This window comes from Patella vulgata, chromosome 3 (genome assembly GCF_932274485.2).
Source record: "Patella vulgata chromosome 3, xgPatVulg1.2, whole genome shotgun sequence".
Lineage (NCBI taxonomy): Eukaryota > Metazoa > Mollusca > Gastropoda > Patellidae > Patella > Patella vulgata.
In genome coordinates, this window is record NC_065881.2 from 54,661,951 (window position 1) to 54,688,860 (window position 26,910).

Genomic DNA, 26,910 nt, shown 5'->3' on the forward strand with positions numbered 1-26,910 from the left:
AATTATTGATTTTGATGTACAAAAAATTATTTAGAGGACTGAGGATTCACCTTTATTTCAATGGAAATTGGTATGTGCAGTACTGTTTGGGAACAGTTTAATTTGAAATTAAGGGAGTTATTGGCCAGTAACCTTTTTGTAATAAATGATTATAAAAGTTGCTCAAGTCAAAGTAAGTCCTTAGAACGATCCACTACTGTGGCTGGAGCAAGACAAAAGTGGAGCCATTTCTAGGTTATCTCATAGTATAACGGCCAAACAATATTAATTTAATGAAAAACAATATATTTTACCAAATATTACTTACCTTTGATAAAAAAGACAACTGCCTATTAATCATTGGACAAAAATAACAGTTCACTCATAACATGATCAGTTGAACATAGTTTCAACTAATCATCCTATCCAATTAAAATGATCTTTGATAATCTCTTTGATTTGTGGTCATTAACTAGTATCTTTGGCTTCACCAGAATTATGTCAAGAGCTTGGTCTGCAGGTAAATGACTAACTTATTTTAACTGGTACTTAATTTTAACTATTTCTGTAGTATTTTTTATAGTGTGCTTTATTAATTAATTTATTTTTTATTCAGAAAAAGTAAAGAACACATAAAGCCATGTCAGAGTTTGTGAGAAAACTGATCATGAGCCATTTCTACCAAAATCACATACATGCATTGGAATTGTTCATACAGCTGAATCGAAGACTGAACGGAAAATATCAAATGTCAATGGATGGACCATTCGGTTTTCAAAATTTCATCATGGTCCGTTAGAAACCAGACCATTCAGACTAACAATCATGTTGAAGGTGAGCATCTTTGATTTATGCAATAAATATTTGTTTTTAACACCCTTAATAAACATTTGTTTTTAATACCCTTAATAAATATTTGTTTTTAATACATGTATCCTAATAAATGCATTTTTATTTTCTGGATGCCACAGATGGATCAATAACACGACTGGAGAGCAGAAGTTTGGGCTTTATAAATTGGTAAATTTTCTTTATAATAAAGTCCAACTTCTGCCCCTTCACTCAGCTTTGATGTGTGAAGGAAACTTTGTAGAGTGTATATTAAAAAATAGTACAGAACACCAATAAGAGATATTTAATTCATAGAGTAAATACAGAGATGTCAATATTAGTGTTTCGATGCTATTAAGGATTTGTACCAGGGTACATGTACATGGTCCAGTCATGTAATATGAACTCTTGTTAGATATCAGTAAAAATTTTATGTACAATTTTATACAGTGTATTACGGTTAGATATATTAAAATAAATATTATGTATATACATATATGTTAGATACATGTGTGTATCGAAATAAATTTTATGTATTATGTATGTTAGATATGTATTGAGTTAAATTTTATGTTAGATGAGATATGTTGTCAGTATGTCTGTGTAAATTATGTATTTTATATTATATTCTGTAGTATGTATAAATGTTTATGTAAATTTACGTATTATATTAATATCTATGTAATGTAGGTATTTATATCACATGTATGCTATATTTATGTTAATAAATATCATTTCATACATAATGTAACAAATTGGTTTTTTTTCGGCCATTACATGTATGTCCATAACCCATATTGAGTGGCAACTGGCATGTAGTATGTATTGCATGGGTTTATATCTGAGCGTACATGTACGGTTTATTAACTTTTTGATAATTACTTCCTTATGTCAAACTCTCTAAATTAAGATTTCAGTTTTCAATATGTATGCCCGTCTTCATTAGTTTGATTAGACTGGAGCAGAAAAGCTGGACATTAAACCCCCTTTCATTTCATAAGTAGGAGACAGAATGCAGCATTTTGTGGGAGAAACGACCTGGATCTACCGGTATAGCGTTTCGGATCTGCAACCTTAAAGGTACCTTTCTCCTTAGACTCCACACAAACAACTGTTCTGACTTCATTCAATCATTGTTTGTTGAAGAAAACTGATTTTATTCATTATTTTTTTTAATGAAATGGTGGACCGATTCAAGCATCTTCCAGTTGTATTTCAAGAATTAAAGAATACATAAATATACATGTACTCAATTCATAATTTAATTATTTATGCAGAAAAGGCCAAAAAGCATGTTTCAGTGTTTTTAATAGGCCCTAATTAAATTTGTACAGTTTTTATTTTTGCTGTTGATATTTTAACTAGAAAGAAAACCAATTGAATAAATAGCTATCTCAAATAGCGAGAACTTTTTAACTTCTACTTACAACGCCTGATATTGAAAGCTGACCATTATTAAAACATACACTGTGATAAATTCAACCTAAATAAAAATATCAAGCCCAATGCAATAACCACTACGAGGTCGCCATTTTGAAACCACGTCTTTCTGCTCGAGTCGAAAAACAAGTGCGCGAAATTGAACAGATAAAAACGAGTGCTTCTGGCCTCCATAAATGCTAAAATTCAACGCATCCATATTAACTAACTTACTTTAGATAATTATTCAGTCTTTTTGACAATGAACAAAGTCTGTTAAACTGAAAAAATTCGCGTAATACTCTTCAAACGACCACAATTTCTTCTAATTTCATTGTCTCCATCCCGAACTTATGCAAATGTTTGCTGCGGAAAAATATGTGTAAACAATTAAAAGATATTTTTTATAACAATAATGTGGTATGGTGAGAAAAGTAATATAGAATGTGAATAATATTTTATTGAGATATTATTTTTGTAAATAAATTTTATTAATTTTCTGCGATACTAAAATTGTTTACAGACAACCAACATGGCGGCAAATTGTCTGCATTTTACGTTCTTGATTCTATTTTTTGGTCGTTGTACATGGTCACAGTCTGTATTTTTCGATTTTAAAAAGCCTTCTGATTGTCAAAGTGAAAATACTCCTAATGTCCCGCAATATTATGACATATCGACATTATCATGTAAAGACTGTTCACAACCTAAAACGTTTCAAAGGACGAGCTCTGATGGTAAGAACTTAGAAGGAGAAATGTGGCTTGTCAGAACAAGTCGTCAAGTCTTTTAAAAACCACAGGCACTGTTGCTCAGTGCTGAATTTCGACCTTTTGGGATCCACGTGGGAACATTTCAGGTTCAGGGGCCGGCAACATAGAAATTAAATAACAATGGACATAAATAAATAAGAGAACTAAAATTAGTAGATAAAATGTACCGCCACCGGTACTATATGCATATATTCAATGACAATCATAAGATAAACCGTGGTCAGTTCCCCCAAAATATGTGATTTCATTTTTGTCAACTTTAACTTGACTACATCTTTCAGTTTTTAATAGAATATCAATTGATACTCTCTTGAATGGTCGATTGATGGAATTTTCTTTTTCAGAATAAGTTAAATCTGGTTGCTTAAAGGAGCTAAATCGCTAACATTTGGGACCTAGAAATTGACACAAGTGGGTCACAACTCATCTAATACTGTAATATGAATGTATATAAACCGATATACATTCAATGGTTTTCGTTTTTACTCTAATTTCAAATCAGTTATGTTCCGCGAAATAAGCCTGCAGTCTCAATCGAATGCAAATTTCTAGCGCCTGGTTATTCCAGTCTACATACGCCGTTTGGTTTGGTGCAATATGTCTAGCCTCGTTCCTCAAGTCTCTTGCTAGAACTGGGGCTGAAACGCATTATGGTACACGATTTGTGTACCAATGGCCAAATGTTTATTTTGTCTTAAATATTGGATATCAGAAGCCCATCTTTTTCCGGTAAGATCACAGCATCAATGTTGATGTAAATTGACAAATAATTTGTGTTTTCAATGTTGAAGATTTTGGATGATATTCAGTTAGAGACTTAGCTACTTTAAATGAATGGATTATGGAATTAGTGGCCGTAAATGTAATGGTCAAATCAGCCAAACTTTGTGAAAAAATATTTTTTAGTAGTTTAAAGAAACTTGTGAAGAAATTAATATTTTACAACCGCATATTATCTTCCCTTGTATGATTTATCAAAGACTGTTCACTGTAATAAGGTTGTAATTTATTACAACAAAAGCTACATGCATAGATGAAATTTTTTATATTTGTCTTAGCATAATGTTCAAATAACATCATAGAATCAGCCAATTATATGAAAAACACAGTACATGCATGCACACATAAAATTATTTTTTGGCCGTTTTGATCAAATTATTGTGGTTTTGACAAAATGTTTGGCTGCTATTATTACCAAAGTCGAAGTGAATTATGACCACATCCCAATCATGCTCTTTGTACATGCACACATAAAATTATTTTTTGGCCGTTTTGATCAAATTATTGTGGTTTTGACAAAATGTTTGGCTGCTATTATTACCAAAGTCGAAGTGAATTATGACCACATCCCAATCATGTTCTTTGTATTTTACACATATTCTAGATTTTTTCTCAATGATACTCTCCTGTATTTGTAAGCATCACTTTTGCGATAAGGCAGACCAAAATTAAAATTCTCTGGTATGCCATTTGTGTTATACACTAGAATAATGCAATGTTTTGGTTTGGTTGTGAGTTTGGTTTGGGTTTGTCTCCCTTGTGAGTTTGGTTTCATTTTGATTTAAGTGTGGACAAGCCTGGAACTGTAATCGCATATTTATCACACTTGTATGTTTTTATACACGCCTGTCCGTCCGTCCACAATTGTTTGTGAACACTTTACAGGTCACAATTTTTATCTGATTTCAATGAAACTTTAAATATAGGTTTATCACACAGGCACTTGAAGGGATTAAAATAAAATTTCTTACTACTGCTTGACTATATATTATAGTATATAAAAGGTATTTCAGACGCCATCTTTGTTTACACGTCTTCAAGACATTTCTTCTGCTATCACCTCACAATACTCACTAGTTCTAACACTTCCCGTTGTTTTTATTGCCAACGAGACCTTATTTGATCATTATTCAGCTTCCGATGTAATTAAATTGGTCATTTCACAGCGTTATTAATTACAAATCAAACTTGAAGCGCTATCACTTGCCGAAAAGCAACTTGAACAGACCGGAAATAACACGAAATCAGGTCAATGACGTCGTGTTGTGGAAACCCTTATTTTTGATTGGTCAAGGCGTGTTACTAAAAATAAAATTGACTGTCACAGCTGACCGCGAATTATGAATGTCAGAATGACATCGGGCCGAAACTGAGGGACAAAATGGCTGCCCCTCGTTCGCAAATAGTGGCAAAATATTGTGTATCAGGGTTGTGGACCCTCTGGAGGTCACAATTTTCATCTGATTTTGATGAAACTTGAAATGCATGTTTTTAACCCAAATATCTTGGTTCCTTTCGATTTTCGTACATATCAGATCGTAACTTCCTGAATTATGGCCTCTAGAGGTCACAATTTTTATCCGATTTTTATGAAACTTAATACATTTCTCTATATCCCAAACCTCTCAGTCCCTTTTGATATTTGCACATTTCAGGCTAAAACTTTCTGGATTATTGCCCCTGATTGTACAAAAAATCGCATTTGTTTTTAGCTTGTTCTCTATCCAACTCTTGCAAAATGTGGGCGTATCCTGTCTGGCAGCCGCTTGTTTGTTACTTAAGAAAAGCCGGACATTGAAAAGCCAATTTTTATTTCATTCGTCTGTTACAGGACTGCGATGTGAATGTCAACCAGGATACAAACATGTGAGAAATTTTGGAGGTTCAGAAATAACATGTGAAGCCTGTGGAGCTAATCAGGTATAAACTTGTTTTGTATTGGCATCTGAGTTTAAAATGTTCATTTCATTATTTTTAAGATGTTCATCTTATTATTTTTTGTGTTTAATTTAGTTTAAAGGCTTGATGCGTCTTTTGCATTTTTGCTTTATACACACTAAATGGACTCAGATTGATTATTTAACATTTTTAAAATTAAGGAAATAAAATCAAAATACCAACTAGATAATCTCCTGGCATGGATGGAATCGGATTTTAACAGGTTTCTCAGCTATCGATTAAAGATGGCGGCAGCATGATACACTTGAGCAGCATAGATCAATGAAATTTCAATTTGTCATAGCATTGTAAAATCTGAACGGAATTGAACCATTTTTGGACTGATATTTCATATTCAACTTTCACAATAATTTTCAATATTGTAGTTTGCAAGGGATTCCTTTGTCTTTAATTCCCCTATAATAAAGATAAAGCAAGATGTAATAAAATGTGTACCGGTAGCCCATAGCCTTCAAAATGAATATGGCAGAACATACAGAATATAATAATATAAAAGTACCTTTGTAATAAACATAAAATGATAGACTGTAAGGAGTAAGGAGACATGCACATGATCATTCATTACAACTTGAAGCTATGATGCCAAACTGGCATTGTCACAACAATTTGGAAAGCATGGTGATGCAAGAATCTTCAAAGACTAGGCAGTATGTACTAGCTACCAGTATTTTTATTATTCAGGCTGCATCAGATGATGGATGGGAATGTGTAAATTGTGAAACTGGATTTATTCCAGAAACTAAAACATGTCAAGGATGTCAGCCTTCCCAAGTTTCAGGTAAATAATAAAATCATACATTAAAAATGAGAAAAAGTCAGTTTCTTGTGAACACTCTACAGGCTACATACATCTTCCAACCTTTTTACAATATATATAAGCTTATGTTGTTTGTGCTAGTGAGACAAGTTAGCTTATTGCCCTTGATCACTTTGTATAATATTGTGAACGCTCTGACGAAAAAAGTCATCATCTGTTTAGTTGAAATTTATATGCATTTTTTAGATTGTGAAATGCAGAAGCCCATCAAATTTCAATAATTCCCATAAATAACATCTAGAGTTCTTGACTCTTGTTAAGTTTGTAGAATCTTGTAAATACTCTAGCAACAAAAATTGTCTCATCTGCTTGAAATTTATATGGATTGATAAAATTAATAAAACGAGGAATAATATCAAATTAAACAAAATTTCCCCAAAAGAAGCCGATGGTCTGTCTTCATTTTGTAGAAATTTGGGAGTGCTCATCAGATCCGCTTAAAATTTATATGCATTGTGGCTAGTAAAATGAAGAATTCTATTAGTACTGCATCAACTTCTGATAATTACTGTCCTTAATTATGTCAAATCCCCAATGATAGTATACAGGTTTTGCTTTCTAAGTACCTAAAGATCCGTAATACAACAACCATGGAGACATTTCAGGCTGCTGTTGGCATATGTTTCATTGCCATGCAACCTGTGATTATTCCTGCTTTATTATTTTAACAAATATTAAAGTAGCATATTGACAAACTGAAATGGTTAAGCTAAAAGTTGGTTCTGAATGTGGATATGTTTTGGGGCTGATCCTCAATAGCTAATTCTCAACAGAGTAAAGTCATAAAGATTTTAAAATTAAGGGCAACTGAACTTTAAAAAGAAGAATGTTAATAATTTAATGTTTGAATTACATGCAAAAATGAAAATTTATATATGTTTTATAAACAGAAATCCTGCTTACTTCTTTGTAAATTTATTATTTTGAGTATGATTTTTACAGTTGAAAGGATGGTGGATGGAAATTGGGCAACAATTAACACTACTGTGTGTCAAACATGTGCACCATTTACTTATCTAAATGCTGATGGTTCCAGGTACTTATAGCATATATCATAACATAGGAAAGAGCTACTTTGAATGGAAATGTAACATAAATGTTTTTGAAATATGTCTAATGAATGATTGACATTGTTTTTATCTTTTGTGAAAATATTCTACTGTGAAATATTTTACTGTGAAAATATTCTACATGCATTTGAATAATTGAATTGAACAGTTATTTTCAACCCAAAGACATTCTAACTTACTGCCCAGACCGCTCAGCTACCACAGCCTTTCTTTGAAGAGTGTTCAGATCACATGACTAATGAAAAAATCAACAAAACAAAAATGTTATCTAATATTAATTCGGATGATGTGTCTGATCGATGACAAGAATACTATTTATTACTGTTAGTGAACAATTCTGCAATACACTGAGATAATCATTGCTTGTTTTCAGGTGTGTACGATGCAATGATATTTTGTCAATTAGAGGAGATTTGTCTACTTGTCAATGCCCGAATGATGAAAATGAAAATTCGGTAAGTTATGTGGTTCTATTCATTTAGAGCAACATTTTGATATTACAGCTTATAGATTGATGACTATGTTAGCTTTGTGAATTTATCAAATATATACGTTGTGGTTTCCCCTTGCCAGTGGTGCAGGGCGGAGAGCCTGACAAGAACAGTTGTCTAGTCATTAGGATGGGATGGAAAACCGAAGTCCTGTGTACACATTGGCATGCACATAAAAGATCCCTTTATAGTTGGAATTCGATATAAGAGTAGACCATAGCGCCACTGTCCGGGCAAAATTTCCCTCAAAGCACACTGTATGGCGTATGCCTGTCTTCATTAGCCCATTCGGAGTAGGACGTTGAACCCAGAAACAAAAAGTACAATCTGTGTAATGCAGCTAGTTAGTTTTGATTGCTGAGGTGTATCACAATCTGTTACAAGCAACGACAAAACAAGATCACATAACATCCGCTTCCAATGATATCTCTGACAAGATCACATCAAAAGGGCTATTAATAAAACCATAATGAATATGTATTTGCCTTATTTATAATCCACACCTTTGAACATGTGAGTTATTTGTGAATACATTGAAAGTTGTATATTGCCTTTATTATCACTCAGCACTAGTATTATAAACATGTGATATATGTAAATACACATGTATTACACAGCTGACTCTCGATTATTGGACTTTATATACTATACCTTATACATTGTAGATATTACAATGGGTGGTTGGTGTGTGTATTTACTGTGTATTTATTATAGGATGTTTTTTAAGCTGTATGAGAAGGAATATATTGAATTATTTCTTTTTGTAGGCTGGAGGTTATTGTTTTAACACTGGTGATTTAGCTCCAGACAATAACCAACTTTATGCCATACCTTTAGAGGTAAGAGATTACAGTATATGACCACATATTAAAAGAACCAATTTTGTTCTTCTATATTCCTTATAAATTGTGCTCAGTAATACGGGCAGCTCACATTACAGATTACGACCACCAAAGCCAGTCCCAATCAGTCAGTTCATTGTTTTTGTGACATTGATTGGGATAAGTATTAGTCAATCTAACAACCAATATCAAAGCAATCGAACAGTCAAGATTGATTGATTTCATCGCAGCCATATAAGGCAGGACACTACCTTATAAAACACTCTGTATAGATTGATCTGTCAAATTTTGATATCAGCTAAAATTGCCCAAAATAGTCAAAATTTGCTGATTTTTCAAGTCGTGTCCAACTTTTATATTATATAGTTTTGAATATTTAGTCATTTATATCAAACTTTTAACTTGCTTTTTTCTGTACTCAATTTTTCACCCATATCAGGTCTTAGAAAATCAAATTCTCAAAATCTATTTTGGTTTTTGTTTTATGATGAATAAATACTGTTATAAACTTTGGGTAGCTTTGTTTATGTCACGTGACTTCTCGCTCAATTTTCCAACCAACCGGTATGGTTAGATTTATCCATGCTTTTGTTCAATTTCTATTTTTCTTAACGAATAGTTTATATTGATACTTTGATTTTTCAAAGGAATCATTGATTTTGTGATTGAAATAAATTTTAATAAAGCAGAAATGTGAATAATGCAAACTATATTGAGAGTACCACCAGGTGATTATCAATGTGTCATGGTGGGCTGTGATAAAAATAAATCGCTATTTGACTTTATTAAGCATAAATTATGCAAGAGCTAAATCTTTCTATTGCAAGTCTTTATTTAGGCTTCAGATGTTATATTAATTATGAATTCGACTTTTGTTTACACGACAAGCTTAAAATCAACTCTGTAGACCCACGGATGGCTTGGATACAGTTTGGATTTAAACAGCCTCGTCCATTTAAAATTAAATCAATAAATGGCGGACCAAGCTAACGTTTACCATTACTCGCTGATGTCACAACCAGAAACTGGTGATGAAAAGCCTGCCAAGCGAGGCTACCATAGCCATTGAGAATGTTACTTGATAATTGAGAATATGTGGGTGGAGTTATCGTTTGTCAATCAAATGATCGCCAATTCTCATAGACTGTGAAGACAAAATTGATGCCTATTTCTAGTCCAAACTTCTAACAGTGACAATTCCGTCCAGAACAAAGTACATGTAATTTGACTGAAATTTTCAACATTTTCTTTTTTTATCATCTATTTTTGAATTATTATAGCAAGAATGGCCAACTCCTTATAAAACTCTTAACTAATGTATCTCTAATGGACACCTTTTGAGACAGCACTGATGTTTTATAGTTTAAATTAGTATTACCGGTATTGAATTACAAAATTCATTTTCAAGAATGTATACGCTTGAATGAGAAAAACGAGTTTGCAAGGGTAAATTGATAACCTATCAGTAGTTATAAAAACACACACATGGCCGATAGATTAACACAAACATTTTTATGCGTTTTTCCTTTTTTATGCTTCCGCCATATGTAAATAATCTTAATTAAATCGAAGATCATAATTAATGTATTGAAAGTTCAAATTATAATAAACAACATAGTCTTCGTGGCTAAATAGATCTATACTTTTTAGTAAATGAAATGCGGGTGTATATTTTGTATACAGTAGCGCTACTTAATTTTTGTATGTGGTGGCTAAATAGATCTAAATTTTTTAGTAAATAAAATATGGGTGTGTATTTTGTATACAGTAGGGCTACTTATACCGTTAAGACAGCAACTATTTATTTTGGTGCATGTCTCGACCCCCTGGGGCGGTGTCACACCCACTTTTTTGTTAATATTTAGTCTCTAAATTTGGCAAAACAAACCCAATGCCTAGCCTTCTTTACCTCTTGTCATATTAGAGTCATTGCAGCTATTTCATATTTCATTCTCTTCATTTTAAAAAAATACCATATCAATGAAAGCAGGAATGTGGACTATATTGCAGCGTTAGAGATGCTCTAGTTTAATAATATTGATGACAAAGGGTCACGTGAATACTCGGGGCGTACATCCAACTTTTTATGCATGTTAATTTGCAGTTAAATGGTGATAAACTGAAATTACTTTTACATTACATTATTATTATCTCATCTTAGAGTAATAAAGTAGGCCTATATGTCTATATAATTTACCTAACACTGTTTTTCTTTGAAATTGCCTCAAGTATGCTCACTCAGTATTGAGACCACCCCACTATTAAGACCAAATCTCGACAGTCCCACAGGTGGCCTTAATAGTGGGATTTCTCTGTATTTGATTGTAAACTTGATACAAACTTGGCCTATTTCTATAATTCGTTAGATTTGGGCTTATAAGTTTATCTGTATTATTTGTAAATAAGTTGATCAGAGGTTAAATTTTCTACAAAATATTGAATACATCAAATACAAAAATAGCATTTGAAAACAGGACAAATCTCTATTAATAACTTGATATAGTCAACATCATATGGGATTTAAAATATTGGCACAAATTGTGCTCAAAATTGTGTAGGCCTATATTAAATGAAATGATAATTTTATGATGTGATGATGAGGAAGAATTTATTTTTACATTAGATTTGATATATTTAGAAGTTCATGTCATACATTTATTGTATTAAATGTGTATTTGCAAATATGTTTTTTTTTTTTTTATGTTAATAGGTTGGTGGATCCAAACAATCATATTTCTTCAAACAGAATGTTAGATCAGCAGATGTTATGTGCAGGGTAAGAATTATTTTATACGCATACACTAAGATTGTGGCAGATTCTTATCCCCTTTATATTTATATCTTTAACTTCTTTTGGACAAGCTGGAAAGTAGACTGCTGCAATTGAATTTGATGAAAAGTTGTTGTTAGATCATGAATATGCACTCAGCCTCATATTTTTATCCTCAGAGTTCAGGGGAGAAAATAACCAGGTTCACATCATGACAGCTAGGTAACCAGGGTGGACAAAATTACACCTAGGTCTTCGTTGCTGTTGGGTAATTCCAACATGAAATAATGTTGTCTGCAGTTTGAATTTGTTTAGCATTTTAGGTGTCGAAAATACATTCCACTACACAATTCATGTCATGTGACATCAGTAAGTTATGTACAAAATATGAATAAACAAAAATTAAGATTTTTCAAAATGACATTAACGGCCAAAATTTAATAATATCATAGCTACCGTACTGTAAACTAAACTGTTATTATTATTATTATTTCATTTTTAAAGCACTACATTATAATAATAGTTATTTCTAAGAGCTGTACAGGAATATTAACACAATGGTACGCACATGATTTTATTTATATGAGTCACTAAAAAGACAAGTCTTCAGTTTAGATTTAAACTGAGATAGTACACTCTCTGATGACTCTGGGTAGTTGTTCATTCCAAAGTTTGGCACCCCTAATAGAAAATGGAAACTTGCCCACATGGCGCTGAACGCGGGGAACAGCTAGTAGGGTTTTGTCACGTCCTCAACGAAGATTAGTCCGGCCAGTGTTGTAAACATTAAACATTTCCACCATATAATTAGGAGCTGTTTTGGTTATACTGATTTATAGGTGTTGACGAGAATTTTGAATTTATCCTGGCTCTTACCAGTAGCCAGTGTAGCTGCTTCACATACAATGAGATGTGATCATATTTTGAGGTTACTGTGACAAGTCTTGCAGCATTGTTTTGAGCGATTTGAAGTCTATTAAGGGGTGCTTCTGGTGCTCCAGATAAAAGTGAATTAGCATAATCTAAGTGCGAAATGACCAAGGCTTTGATAACTGTTTTGAGAGCACCCGGATTCAGGTAGTGCCTAATTTTGGAGATAGACCTCATTTGGAAATGCATGCGACTTATGATGTTATGTATTTGCGGTACAGCTGACAAATGTTCATTGGTTAGATATCCAAGAACTTTAACTTTAGATTTTGGGAGGATATCACAGTTTCCAATCTGGATTGCATCAGCTTTTATTAAATTATGTGCTTGCGTCTTAGTTTATATTATCAGAAATTCAGATTTATAATTGTTTAATTTTAGTTTATTGTTCAACATCCATTAACGAATGTCCAAAAGACAATTCTCCAACTTCCTTAGGGATAATGTTATGGAACCGTGGTCCCCAAGAGCAAAAAAAGTCATATTTTACTTACAGACACGAGAGTTATATTTTTTGAATCCTTGAAGGAATGCCTAAAAAAACGTTCAGAGCAGAATTTTGAATTGAATATGAAAAATAGTGAAAAATCTACATTAATGCGCTTGTAAATAAACACAATAGGCCGTGGTTTGTTGAATTCGTCTCTGATTTCCGAAAGAATACAATTCTGGATAACCGCTATTGGGGTCAAATTTTTGTTATTTGAAAATCTCAAAATTTCGAATTTTGCCTTTGACCTTTTACATGCCGACAACTTTGTTTACAGGTCATTTTATGTCCTTAATTTTAAAAATTTACAAATTTGACCTTAATATTCGAACACCTGAGGTCAGTCTGAATCAAAAAATATAAGTTCTATTCAAAGTTATCTCATTTAATTTTTCAATATTTTCCCGCCATTTTTGAGTTCTTTCCAAGTATTTTCTCATCCGACCCATTTTTAAAAGGCTTGATTCGTTTTCAGTTGAGATTTTTTATATAACCCATGAAATGTGACAGGAAGTGATCATGAATATGAAAGCTTTCATATCTGCTTGGCAGATCTAGTTGTAATTGAAGATAGACTTCCACAGGTGAAAAATGCTGTCTTTTATTTTACTGAATTTAATTTCACACCTAAAACTAAAGATAAACTTTAGACATGAAATGTAATTCTTCTAGCTGTTGAGATTACAAATTCCTATTAAGTCTATTTTATAAATTTATGTTTCAGGTACATAAGAATGTATCTGCCTGCCACACACTAGCTAATATGTGTACGTTATTATTCTATGATCCGGGATCAAGTAGAACAGGCAGTACCCAAGCTTGTACTTTACTTAAAGCAATTCCTGTCACGTAAGTAGAATTTTTTATTTGATAACGTATTAGACATGCCAACAGGCCAAAATGGCTAAAATGGGTGCAACTTCGATCGCACAACGAAAAACCACCCACACCTTATGCACCTTGACACTAAGGGTAAACATCTACAACACCTTTTAACCAATTATCTATGTTCTGTTATCAATGTTTGTTCCCAAATATCTACATGACGAGACATGCAAAAACAAAACATGGAAATAGATAATTACCATATATTAATTCAGTAATGCCCTAGTCATTTAAAATTAAACCCCATCGGTCTATCACTTGTGTAAAGTGACATTCAACTAGATTTTCTCAATCTAATTAAATCAATTTATGGAATTTGCTTAAGATATGACAAATTTTATCATTTGTGTTGTGTTCTTACTTGCCATGTGTTCTGTAAACATTCAATGAACACACAGCTCATCCAGCCACTCAAAGACAAAGCCTACTGATATTGAAATCTTGTGCATGAAGGCCAAAATCAGCTCTCTGAAGTGCAGTTATTCCATATATATATGTTAGATCTCTCTATAACATTAAAACCATAACAACAAAAGAAAGAAATTACTCATTTTAAATTATTTGTGATTTTCTTTGTGTAAAATATCCATTTTTTTACAAAAATTTTATTTGCCACATTTATTCGTCCATCCATTCAGCAAGCATCCACAATTGCTTGTGGGCCCTCTAGAGGATAAAGATATCCAATTGCTTTTAAATTTATAACAGTGTTTGAGTTCATAATGTGAAGAAACCAATTGACTTTCAGTGATTTCCAATAATTACTTTTGGAGTTATCACCCTTGATCAACTTTTGAAATCATGTGGATGCTCTTGAGTTTTCAGTTTCATCAGATTATACACAATCTTTCAGTTCATGAGCAGAAGAATCATGAATATTTTAAAAGGTTTCCCTTAATTGCTGTCAGAGTTAGAGCCCTTGACCAATTTCAGTAATTTTGTGAATGCTCTAAAGTTATTGTCTGATTGACTTGAAATTGACTCACAGTTTTTATCTTTATGAGTAGAAGGCCCATATTGATTTTCGATAATTTATTACTAATCAAACAGCTGTAGTTTTCACCTGATTACCGATACCAGTTTTATATAATTATAAGCATCAGGAAGAAATAGAAGCCAATCAAATTTATATATTTCTGATAATTACTTCATGGGTTGTTAAATTTAGATCTTTTAAGTCACTTGTAAATACCTACGAAAAAATATAATTATATGTGACCACCTTTGTAGACTGCTCAGACGACTTGGCTACTGAGTGTAAGTTTCGATGCCTGACAACCTATTTTTCTCTATGAATAGAAATGATGTGAAACCAGAAGTTTTAATAGATGATGATGCTGAAGACATTATTTATAATGATGGTATTCCTACAAGCTACACCTTCACACCACAGATGCTTATTAATTTTAAAGTAGCAAGGTATAGCCTTGAAGGAAATTTCCTGGGTTTCTCAGATGTTACTGGAGGCATGTTACAGTTGTGTGAAAATAACGAAAATATTCTGAATGCTGCTTATGTATTTGGCACTGTTTACTCTAAATCTGTGAGTTTCTATGGATACTTTTTATAGTACAAATTTTTTTAGCCATATTAAATACACTGCAATAAATCATTAAAATGGTGAAAAAAGAAAGTTTACATTAATTATATAAGAAATCCATAGTTTGTAATGCAGTTTATGTTCCCATAGTTGATTACTAATAATGACATTGTAATAATTTTATATTCTGGAGTATTCTTTTTTCTGGCTTATGGTCTGTTCTATATGGCAGGTATAATCTAATATCCAGTATGATTCTCACATATGTAAATGACAATTATCAATATTTTTTTTCTTTCAGTGTACCATATCAGCAAGGTCGTTTTGGGACACAACAAAATACCCATTGGAATTTTATGACTTATGTATCCTTTCATAAATGTTTTAGATATTTGATTATTTATCAGGAATGTCTATTAATCTATGAAGATGTGTTTGGGTAATTTCAGTTTTCTGCATTGTGCACTAGTGTTTTTTCAAATAAAATATTAATGTTGATAGAAGTTTGAAATAAAAATGAAACAATCAGGCCGGAAAATAGAATATAAATTAAACCACTAACTTTGCATTTGGAGCAATGTATAATCCTAAAATGTACCTGGACCAGATGTATTGGTACAATTTGGCAATTAAAAAACTTTGAAACAACTTGCAATAATTTATTTGGAATCTGTACCAAGTAACAATACCAATAAACTGGATACAATAACAAGCTAAGATATGCTTAGATACATATCTAGAACTGCATTCATGTAACAGAATTTAATTGTCAACTGAATGATTATTTTAAAACTGAAATATAGAATTTTATTTCATTAACCCAAGATTAAGATTTAGAATATGAAGATAATGCAGTAACACAGTTATATACAATACCTATTCGAATATTAAACTATCGTGATTTACGATCTGACCAGGCTAATAGAGGTTAGTTGCTTTTCTATTTCTGGGTTAAAACTGATAAATTTATTGTTAATTTATTTTGGTTATTACAGTCTAAAATTGATCAACATACATTTTGATTATGCTTATAATTTGAATATGATTTAGTCTAATTAAGATAAGATAATTCTGTTGATCTTTCGGGGGTTGTGTACCCGAATGGTTAACACATGCGCATTGGATGAGATGGCCTGTCATTGAGTCAAGTGGCGTGGTTCCGATTGCCCACTTGTATGTGACAAGGAGTAGGGTCGCCTGTCCAACCTCGTGGGTTTTATCCAGGTCCTCTGGTTTTCTTCCACTGCTGAAGACCCCTACGCACAAGCGAATTATTGAAATAGAACAGAATCATATGTTAGTCCCAAAATGACTTAGTTTGTGTCGAGTGGACATTAAACCCCATTTCTCTCTCTCTCTGTGTTGATCTTTACACTACCAGTGCACAATACTTTAACAGTTATAGCATATCTTTGGAGTTTGATTTTAACCATTGTGATTCATTAAAACTATTTTTGCTCAAGACAAACTTGTGTCTTCATTAAGGTCAGCTCTGGCCAAGTATGGTATTGACTTTTAAACCACAGTTACCGTATTCAAGTCAAATTTATCATCTCTATATCAAGAATAAATTATTTGTTTTACAGAGGAAATCCGTAAATGGCAACTTGTGAGAAGATTTTTCCTTGTGGACAATGTAGCCACAGTTACTACTGGTTTGTAATTTATTCATGTATTAATTTTTAGCGCCTGGGTTTCACAGATATTTAGAATTTCTCTTGTTTGAATCTGTTACACAATTATCATTTAAACAGAGGGTAATTTGATTAGTAAATTCTGTTCACAAAATCTTAATGATTATCGTCCGTTTGGGGGTAAATCTACATTTAATAAACTTTCTGATATTGGCATAAATAATTATGAAATTTCTTTTAAATATTCTTGCTTCAGATTGAAAAGGGATTAACTTTTATTTATCATTTGTTTGTAGAAAATGAAAATGCTACAGTTGTACGATACGCTAAATCAATTCACCTATCAATGGAACTACAGAGTGAAACGAGTAATGGTAGAATCTATGTGCCATATTTTACAATAGAATATGGTGAAGTTGATAGAGAAGCAGCTGAATCCAATACTAAAGTCTCAGTAAGTTTATCTAATAGTGAATACTTGTTAGAGGTCATTATATTAAAGAAAATTGTAATAAGATTGAAATCAAACCATTTCCTGAATTCATTTGACGCTGACACTACCATATATAATGTCATCATAGTACTGCTAGTAGGATCCAAATATCATCCTCTTTACAAATTCATCCCCAAAATGGGCGTGGAGGTGTACTTCTCACCCAGTCTGCTTATCACAGTAACAACACATTTATTGAATATTTATCCTTCAGCCACTTGCCAGATTTTTATGCGCCCACATTTTTGTGTGGACGTATATATTATCGTTGCCTCTGTCCGTCCATCCACAATTTGTTTGTGGACACTCTACAGGTCACAATTTCTATCGGATTTTGACGAAATTTGAAATATAGGTTTATCTCCATAAGATCTTAGTTCCTTTCAATATTGGTATGTATTGGACCGTAACTTCATGGATTATGGCCCCTGATTGTACGAACAATCGCGTATTTAGCTTGTGGACACCCAAGAGGTCACAATTTTTATCTGATTTTGATGAAACTTGAAATGTATGTTTATGTCTCAAAGTCAAAGATATCGATTCGTTTTGATATTCAAACATAACGAACCATAACTTTCTGGATAATGGCCCCTGATTGTACGAAAAAGAAGCGATTTTAGCTTGTTGACCCACTAGAGGTCACAATTTTTATTCGATTTTAAAAATCCTTTAAATATATCGCTGTTACAGCTTATTGATATTTGAGTTTGAATTGTACATGAAAATCGGACCAAAACTGCCGGACAAACTGGCCGCTCCTTGTACGCAAACAGTGTAAAAGTGTTACCATGGTTGTAGACCCTCTACAGGTCACAATTTTTTACCTGATTTTGATGAAAGATCTAGGTTCTTTTGGATATTCTCACATGTCAGACCGTAACTTCCTGTATTATGGACCCTGATTGCATGAAAATATCTTGACTTTAACTTTGGGACCCTCTAGTGATCACTGTTTTTATCCGATTTGAAAAAAAGTTTGAATATATCACTGATTATGACCACTGATTGTACGAAAAATTGCAGTTTTTCTTTAGCTTGTTCTCTGTCCATCTCTTGCAAAATTTGTGCGAATCTTGCATGGCAACAGCTTGTTTTGATTATGACTATGAGTAATCTGTTTAGATATTTTGGTTAATCCCATTTATGTGTACACATTACATTTTAAACACATTATGGTCTTAAGTTAATGTGTACACATAAAGACTCTTAACCCTAAAATATTATTACAAATCAACATGACGTTAATTTAGAAATAAATTTTTATCTGATTTAAATTTTAGGTATCATTCAGTGTTTCATATACAATGAGTCAATCAAAATATTTCCGAGATTTCCAGATTGCTGCTGGTATTGTTGGATCTCTGTCATTTTTGTATGCGGGTTACAGAACCTGGGTCTGGTCCAAAAGAGCGGGAAGAATAAGCATAGATTTTGCTACGTTGATGAACTTTATCTTCTTTTTATCAGCTGCTTTATCCAACTGTTTCTTTGTCGTTAATTTTGGTATAGCTTTCTACTGGCTTGTGTTCTTCAAGGTGAGATTTATAATGAAAATTGAAATATTATAGCTATTTATGAATTATTTAGAACAAGTAATAAAGAATGAAAAAAAAAAAAATCTTATTTACATGTAAGTGCAAAAAAACGATTTTCTAGAAAAATGGATCAATTAGAAAACCCTCATTTGTAATTGCTAGTTCTGACAGACAGTGAAATTTAGCCACAGGTATTATAAGTCCAGTCTATTTACGTGCAATAAAAATAGGTATTTCAAAGGATTTAAACTTAAATCACAACAACTATTGTTAAATTTACCCTTAAAATTGATGTAAAAATGGCTGAATGCAAAATTTACAAAGATATAATGAATTGAATATTTGTCAAAAATGCCATTCTCTGATATAATCAAAAGTCATCTCCACCTGTATTATTTGCTACAATCTTTATGGGTCTCTTTTTAATGACATTGAATCTAAGCAGGGAGATAAGTCTACCTATGATATTTTGATTTTGTTTTCTTAAACATACATTATGCAAGAGCTAAATCTGCCTATTGCAAGTCTTTATTTAGGCTTCAGATGTTATAGAAATTATTAATTAGACCTTTATTTACATGACAAGCTCAAAATCATCTCTGTAGACCTCGGATGGCTTGGATACAGCTTGGATTTAAACAGTCGGCCATTTAAATTTAAATCAATAAATGGCCGACCAAGCTAACATTTACTGTTAGTGATTGATGTCACTACTGGAGACAGCCGATGAAAGGCCTACCAAGCTGGGGTACCATAGCCATTGATAATCGAGAATATGTGGGTTGAGTTATCGTCTGTCATTCAAACGAACGGCAATTCTTGTAGACGGTGCGGACACAGTTGATGCCTATTTCTAGTCCAAACTCCCAACAGTGACAACTCAGTTCAGAATAAAGTAATTTGACTGAAATTTTCAATATTTTTTTATCATCTATTTTTGAATTATTATAGCAAGAATAGCCAACTCTTTATTAAACTCTTAACTAGTGTATCTTTAATTATATATTAAATAATAATTTGAGTACATGGAGCAGACCAGAGACTTAAAGATTGATTCCTTTCCTTTTTAGCGCCAAGATGCAGCTTATTTGGTACACCCTTCAGGACAATCGTTATTGGAATGGCAGATCTTGTTTGGATTTTCATTTGCTCTGAAAGTTCTAAATGTTTTACACTTAATCGTTATGCAGTGTATGGTAGACATATTTTTTATTGATTGGGAAAGACCTGTGGCAAGGGCAATCAATAACCAATCACAAGATAAAAGAGCTGGACAGGAAATGCCTGTTTCAATATGGAGGACATACTTTGTAGCCAATGAATGGAATGAATTACAGGGAATCAGGAAAATCAATAAAATATTCCAGATATTTGCTGTTGTATTTTTCCTGACTGTTGTCGGTTTTGAGAATGTAACAACCTTAGATCCAAATGGCAGTGTGTTGAAATCTGATGATGATTATAAAAGTGAAACAAGTTATGTCTTTAGATATGCCATAGCAGTTTTGGTGTATTTGTTAGTTGGTAAGTTATGTATTCATATTAAATAGATATGGGTAATTTTATAAGATATATTTATACACACACGATTCTCAATAACTTTCAGAATTATTCCCCTGTGTTACAAAATCATGTTAGCATCAGTGCTAATGATCCAATCTACTGTATTCTTTGGTGTATTAGGCACACTTTTTTTTACCAAATATTTTATTTTCTAGAAGGGTTGCACCTAATACATAACGTTAACCAAATCCAGGCTTCTCCTGTGTCAACACCGTGTTAGCAACTGTGGTCTTCAATTATGATCCAATCTACCAGTATTTGAAATTTTATGAGTTGTTTAGCTTGGACAACTTAGCTGCTATTCGGCTTATGTTTTGTTGTCTGTCAATCTTTGTTTATAACTGATAGGTCATTATTACTAATTAGAAAATAAGTTTAAATGATTTTGATATTGAATTTAATTAGTTTTTGAAGAATTATGAATAGCAACATAATTTTAAAATTTTTTTTGTATATTTCCAGCTGTTGTGCAGTATATTTTCTTCACGTTTATTTATGAAAGATTTATAGAAGATAAAATTCGGCAGTTTGTAGATTTATGTTCCATGAGCAATATAAGTGTATTTATTATGTCTAATGCTAGATACGGTTATTATATTCATGGACGAAGTGTACATGGTAGAGCTGATACTAATATGAAGGAAATGTATGATATGATGAAAAAAGAGGAGGTAATGAAAATTGGTTTCGCTCACAAATCTAAAAGGTGCTCAGGCAGATTAAGGCGGAAAATGATTGCGTCACTGCTTCCGATCCCCGGGCAAAGAAAATAAGCTTCCTAGAAATGTTGGATATTTTTATACATGTAGTAGTAAATAGGACAACTCCTTCAAGATTAAATTTTTGAAAACGGTTAGGCCTCTTATGTTTAATATCTGCAAAGTGTTCTTAATTCGCTTTGATAAGATATGTTTGTCTTTCTCCTATGTATTGTTTCTGACTTAGTGAGCATGTTATATAATAGGTAGACAATATTTCTACTTTGGCAATTACACCATTACGGCAGATAAATTCCTTGCCAGTTTTATCACTAAAGAAGTAGCTGTTTTTGTCTAATTTGATTCAGATATCAAATTCTCATTTGACACAGTGTTCAAATAAATTAAGGAAGAACACTTCACAAGTTTATAGATCCCTAGGTGTGTAGTTCAGTCTCGCTCTTGTTCTTCTAGTTTGGAGTTCCTTCTAAATGCTATGATTAGCTTATACAGCACATTCCTGAACTGGATAATATGAAAGAAATCTGTGATGTCTACTTGCCAGTACCGGTATATAGATATGAAATTTTGTAATATTTAAATTTTTATCTTGTAGGAGGATATGTGTGGTAAAAGAGGTTTAGAACCGAATTCAGAAGAACAAACATTTCAAATGTCCATTCCTCTCAAGCTCCGAGCCAAATATGAACAAATTTATATTCCTATTGCACTAGAGGTAAGATATTGAAGCGAAGGATTTTGACTAGAGTTTGATGGTTTATAAGATATACAAATATAACTTAACAAGATATTCAGTTTATGAGTTAATATGATATTTGAGTAATGATACAAACAAAACATTGCAGGTCTCTCTTTAGGCCTGAAATGTTATCTTAATTGTTAATTAGACATTAATTAACTTATCCAGACCATAATCAAGTCACAATGCCATTGCTAGCCTGCGATATTTACTGGATTTGAATACATTTTGTGATCGATGATTTAACTTTAAAATGGATAATCAAGACTGTTTTTTTATCGTACCGACTTTAGTAATGATGATTGAGGCTAGACCTAAAATTTAATCGCTAATGTCTTGGTTCAGAGTGAAGCAATTTGACTGAAATTCTCAGCATATTCTCTTTACGTTATTTATTTTTTAACTATTATAGCGAGAACTGTCAGCTGTTTATCTAATCTCACATAATGCCCCTTTAAGCAATATATTATTAACATTAGGTGATGATGCAAACCTGAACACAAGGTAAATTCTACAGTGTTATTGTACAAACTTACATCAGACCTTATGCTGTAATCAGGTTATAGGGTAATATGCTTGAGCTATCTCACCTAGTTCATAATTCAGTTGTTTTCTGCAATGATTCAGCCTGTGAATATAAAATAAACATTACTATTCACAAGATCATTTTTTGTTTTAAGTTATTAATTGTGGCAGATTAAAAGAGATATATCAGTTTATTGGGTTTTTTTCTTTTACTGTTTCAGAAAGCATCAGTAGTAGGTCGCATGGAACAAGGTAAAGGAAGAACACCGGGTTCTCCATTAGATAAAAGTATTGAAGCTTACACATCCATGAATAAATTCCTTGGTGCCTACATAGATCATGTAAGTCAACTAATCTTTTTGAGTTGTTTCAGTATACAAGTTATACCAATACAAGGATGAATGATTATACTGTTTTAGATATCTTTGCTTTCCTTGTGATTACTATTGCTGAAGGACGATACCGCTTGAGATGGCTGCGACCCTCTGGCAGTAATTAATGGCTGACATCTGTATAAGTTAGTAAGGCTGGAAAATACTTTAACCCCAGCCATACCTTATTTGGTTCCCATCTAGAGATTCAATTATTATATAACCGAAATAAATTTGACTTTTCATTTAGAAAATATTAACCCAATTCTTCAATCTTTCTGGTAACCTTGAGACCTTAAAGGATACAATTTCTTTGATTTTGGTATAACATAAAATTGTTTTTATTACATTTAATGCATTGATTTAAATTGGTGTCTGTTTACTTCTAATTTTTAGTACGATGAATGTAGAATTTATTTATTTATCTATTTTTAGTCTGTTAAAGATTTGGATTATAAGATAATAAGAAAGGGAATAGTTGAAAATATAATGGATACAGAATTCCAAGATTCTCTGGACCAAGGTATTCTGTATAATGGTAAGACATTTTGTTGGCAATTAAAAGTAGACAAAGAGCCTTTAGAATCAAATTTGATAAACAAAATTATTACCTGTGTGAAGCATATCTTGTCTCATGCACAGCACCCAATACGTCTTGGAGCTAATTTTATCTGTATTTTTTTCATTTTAGACTGTTAATTTATTTCCTTGGAACAAAATTGTCAGCATTTAGTGTCATTGAGATAGAGACGGACCAACTGCTTCACTTTTTACTGTATTTATTTCAGATAATGGTCATTCTTTTGACCAGGTTTTATTGTTTGGTAACGAGATAACCCTGATTCTCTTTGATGTTCTCTTTTTCTGCATGGTGGATCATATAGCTACAAATTTTGTATTAGCTGGAGTAATAACATACCTAGCAACAGAGGTTAGTTGGGTTTTGGGTGCAAGCAAATATTTACAGTACAACTTTTCTTTCTTATGTAAACTTATTAACATGACATAAACATCTGTGGACTTTTATCAGCATGGTTACCATGAAGCACATTCCTGAAACTTTCCAAATCAATCATCAGTTTTATAGAATAGGCATATGTAACGAAAATAGCACAATTTAAAAAGATAGCTGTTTTCAGTGCATCATGTACTGTAAATACATGTTAGAATAAGATATTCTGATGCAAGATAATGGAATGTGGTCTAAGGGGAGATAATATCAGTAAATGACTTATCTCCCTTCACATAACATTGATAATAAATGCTTTATAGAATAGGCATATGTAACGAAAATAGCACAATTTAAAAAGATAGCTGTTTTCAGTGCATCATGTACTGTAAATACATGTTAGAATAAGATATTCTGATGCAAGATAATGGAATGTGGTCTAAGGGGAGATAATATCAGTAAATGACTTATCTCCCTTCACATAACATTGATAATAAATGCTTTGACAGTCACAATATAAGTACCTATTTTAAAGGTAATACATGGTATTTATATTATCTTTATTGATACATTTTTTTCTTCATTGTGGGTTTGATAAATACCCAGAAGTCCTTACTTTTTGTCACCTTGGTGATCAAGGTCACTGAAAGCAAGATATTAACAATAACTTCATTCAAATCTTTAGAAAAACTTTATGAAACTTAGACAGAGGCTTCAATATGGTCTAATGTGCATGCTTTTATACAAATGATTTTCAAAATTGACTATACAGTAGCTAGGATAACTTCTTTTTATAGTGAAATTTCTCTTTGCTTTCCCCGTCTTCATTAGCCCAGGTTAGGAGCAGAATAGTAGGACGTTAAACCCCATTTCATTTCATTTCTCTTTGCTTTCAGGAATTTTGCAAATTTTATACACAAATAACTTACTTTGAGTTTGATGGATGTTTGTTCTCCTTTAAAAATGGAATAAGAATTGGATGTATTTTTATATACATGTATGCCCACATTTTCATGTGGATGTTTATCGTCATCGTCCCTGTCTGTCCACGATTTGTTTGTGGCCACTCTACATGTCACAATTATTATCTGATTTGGACGAAACTTGAACTATAGGTTTAACTCCCAAAGATCCCGGAACCTTTAGAAATTGTCATGTATCGGACCGTAACTTCATGGATTATGGCCCCACATTGTACGAAAAATCATGTTTTTAGCTTATTTACCCAGTTTCGATTAAACTTAAAACATATGTTTATATCTCAAAAATCTATCGGGTAGGTTCACCTCGATATTCGCTTATATCGGAAAGTAACTTCCTGGATTATGGCTCCCTAGAGGTCGCAATTTTTTTCTGATTTAAAAAACATGTATAAATATATCACTGTTACACCATAATGACAGTTGAGTTCAAATATGACGCTTCACGTACGCAAATAGTGTAAAAGCATATAATACCAAATGTCACAATTTTTATCAGATTTTGATGAAACTTAAAATAGCTTGTTCTCTGTCCATCTCTTGCAAAATGTTGGCATATCTTGCATGGTAACTGCTTGTTCAGTGTGTAATAATAATAAAAGTTATACTAACAGAAATGAATGATTAAAATTAAGGCTTTTATTCTATTTTCCAGCTGGTGACTATGATTAGAATAGCAGGAGGTAAAAGAAATTTAGCTAGAAAGACTTTAGTTGATGAAAGGTTTTTGATATGAGAAACATAAATAAACCTATATAATAATTTTTAATTCCTTCCAGTTACACATAACTTTGTACGCAAAATGTGAGGATTTTATCTTTGTACTTAATTTTGTTCATTCCTGTTTGCAACAGATGTTAAATTTAGAATCTTAACATAATTCCAGTTATTTATAAATTCCATCCTATTTTCAATGTTTATTCTTAATAATTTTTACATGTAATAGATTTTTTTATGTTGTACAAATTTTTGTGAAAAAAAGTAAATTGTAGTCATGTAAATATACATATATATATATATTTTATATGATGGAAAATTATGAGATTTAACATTGCTCTTTTAGGTGTGTAATTCTCAACATTTCATTTTGCCATTAACACTTGAACGTAACATCCAGATAATAAAAGTAAATTGAAATCTGTCCTATGTGCACGGTTATGTTTTTATTTTGTATTGTAGTTTTAAACGTAGATAAAGAATGTTTGGTAATATATGATTTTAATTCTGTCCATGGCTTCATTAGTCATAGATCAGATGTCAGATATTTTATTTTATTGAGTATAAACTTGATATGTGTATTGTACCATGACACTTAACAAAAAAACCTTTCTAAGTTAATGTTTTTTGTTTGATATAATTTTTATTATCTTGTCTTATTCAAATCTATTGGTAATATATTTAATCAGAAAAACCTTTATATTCTATAGTTTCACCTCATCATACCAGCAGTTAGAGGGCTTGTTTATACTTATTTTAAGAATGTAATCTTTATTTGTTTATGTTGAAAAATGTTGGGAAGAAATCAGAGCAATCCCAGGATGTATTTAAAATAAAGAGTGAGTCAATGTTTATATCTCAACCATAAAGAGGTTTAAAATGCACAAGTGGTCAAGTAAGAGATTAGAATTTAATCACCACAGAAAAATGTTTATTGATTTTTGTCTGTTTTAATACATGTAATTTATTCCGTCCGTACATCTTGCTTTATAATACTTTGTATATTATGTAGATAATCATGTTAATGAATATATATTTATTTTTTTATAATTTAAGTATAGGTTGAGTGTAAAATAAACATTTATACCTTCTACTTTATTTGTTTA

General features: G+C 32.0%; 2 protein-coding genes and 1 long non-coding RNA gene across 3 annotated transcripts in view; 1 reads left to right on the forward strand and 2 right to left on the reverse strand.

Annotated features, from left to right (window-relative positions):
- Positions 1-2,580, reverse strand: part of LOC126814434 (uncharacterized) — a 41,641-nt gene extending 39,061 nt beyond the window's left edge. Inside the window, exon 1 of the mRNA XM_050539532.1 lies at positions 2,464-2,580. The gene's annotated coding sequence lies outside the window, so the exon portion shown is untranslated. The remainder of the gene's footprint in view (positions 1-2,463) is intronic.
- Positions 2,581-2,755: 175 nt separating this feature from the next.
- LOC126815631 (meckelin) lies at positions 2,756-26,897 on the forward strand. Its single transcript, XM_050541363.1, has 21 exons — positions 2,756-2,966; positions 5,614-5,702; positions 6,423-6,519; positions 7,501-7,594; positions 8,002-8,083; positions 8,887-8,958; positions 11,672-11,737; positions 13,876-14,000; positions 15,336-15,579; positions 15,878-15,941; positions 16,408-16,503; positions 17,163-17,231; positions 17,507-17,664; positions 18,987-19,241; positions 20,312-20,765; positions 21,267-21,475; positions 22,119-22,238; positions 23,009-23,128; positions 23,594-23,696; positions 23,947-24,089; positions 25,743-26,897. Exons 1-21 carry the CDS (start codon positions 2,762-2,764, stop codon positions 25,821-25,823), a joined length of 2,946 nt encoding a protein of 981 aa, XP_050397320.1. The 5' UTR covers positions 2,756-2,761; the 3' UTR covers positions 25,824-26,897.
- On the reverse strand, positions 19,101-23,952 carry LOC126815632 (uncharacterized). The gene is made up of 3 exons (XR_007678005.1): positions 23,770-23,952; positions 22,853-22,890; positions 19,101-19,234 (listed from the first exon to the last, which is right to left on the reverse strand). It is a non-coding gene; the product is annotated as an uncharacterized LOC126815632 (long non-coding RNA).
- Positions 26,898-26,910: the final 13 nt, after the last annotated feature.

Coding starts and splice junctions, on each gene's coding strand:
- LOC126815631 (XM_050541363.1), top strand. CDS start 2,762: ATGGCGGCAAATTGTCTGCATTTTACGTTCTTGATTCTATTTTTTGGT. Junction 8,959..11,671: donor TTTATGCCATACCTTTAGAG/GTAAGAGATTAC, acceptor TTATGTTAATAG/GTTGGTGGATCCAAACAATC. Junction 21,476..22,118: donor ATATGATGAAAAAAGAGGAG/GTAATGAAAATT, acceptor TTTATCTTGTAG/GAGGATATGTGTGGTAAAAG.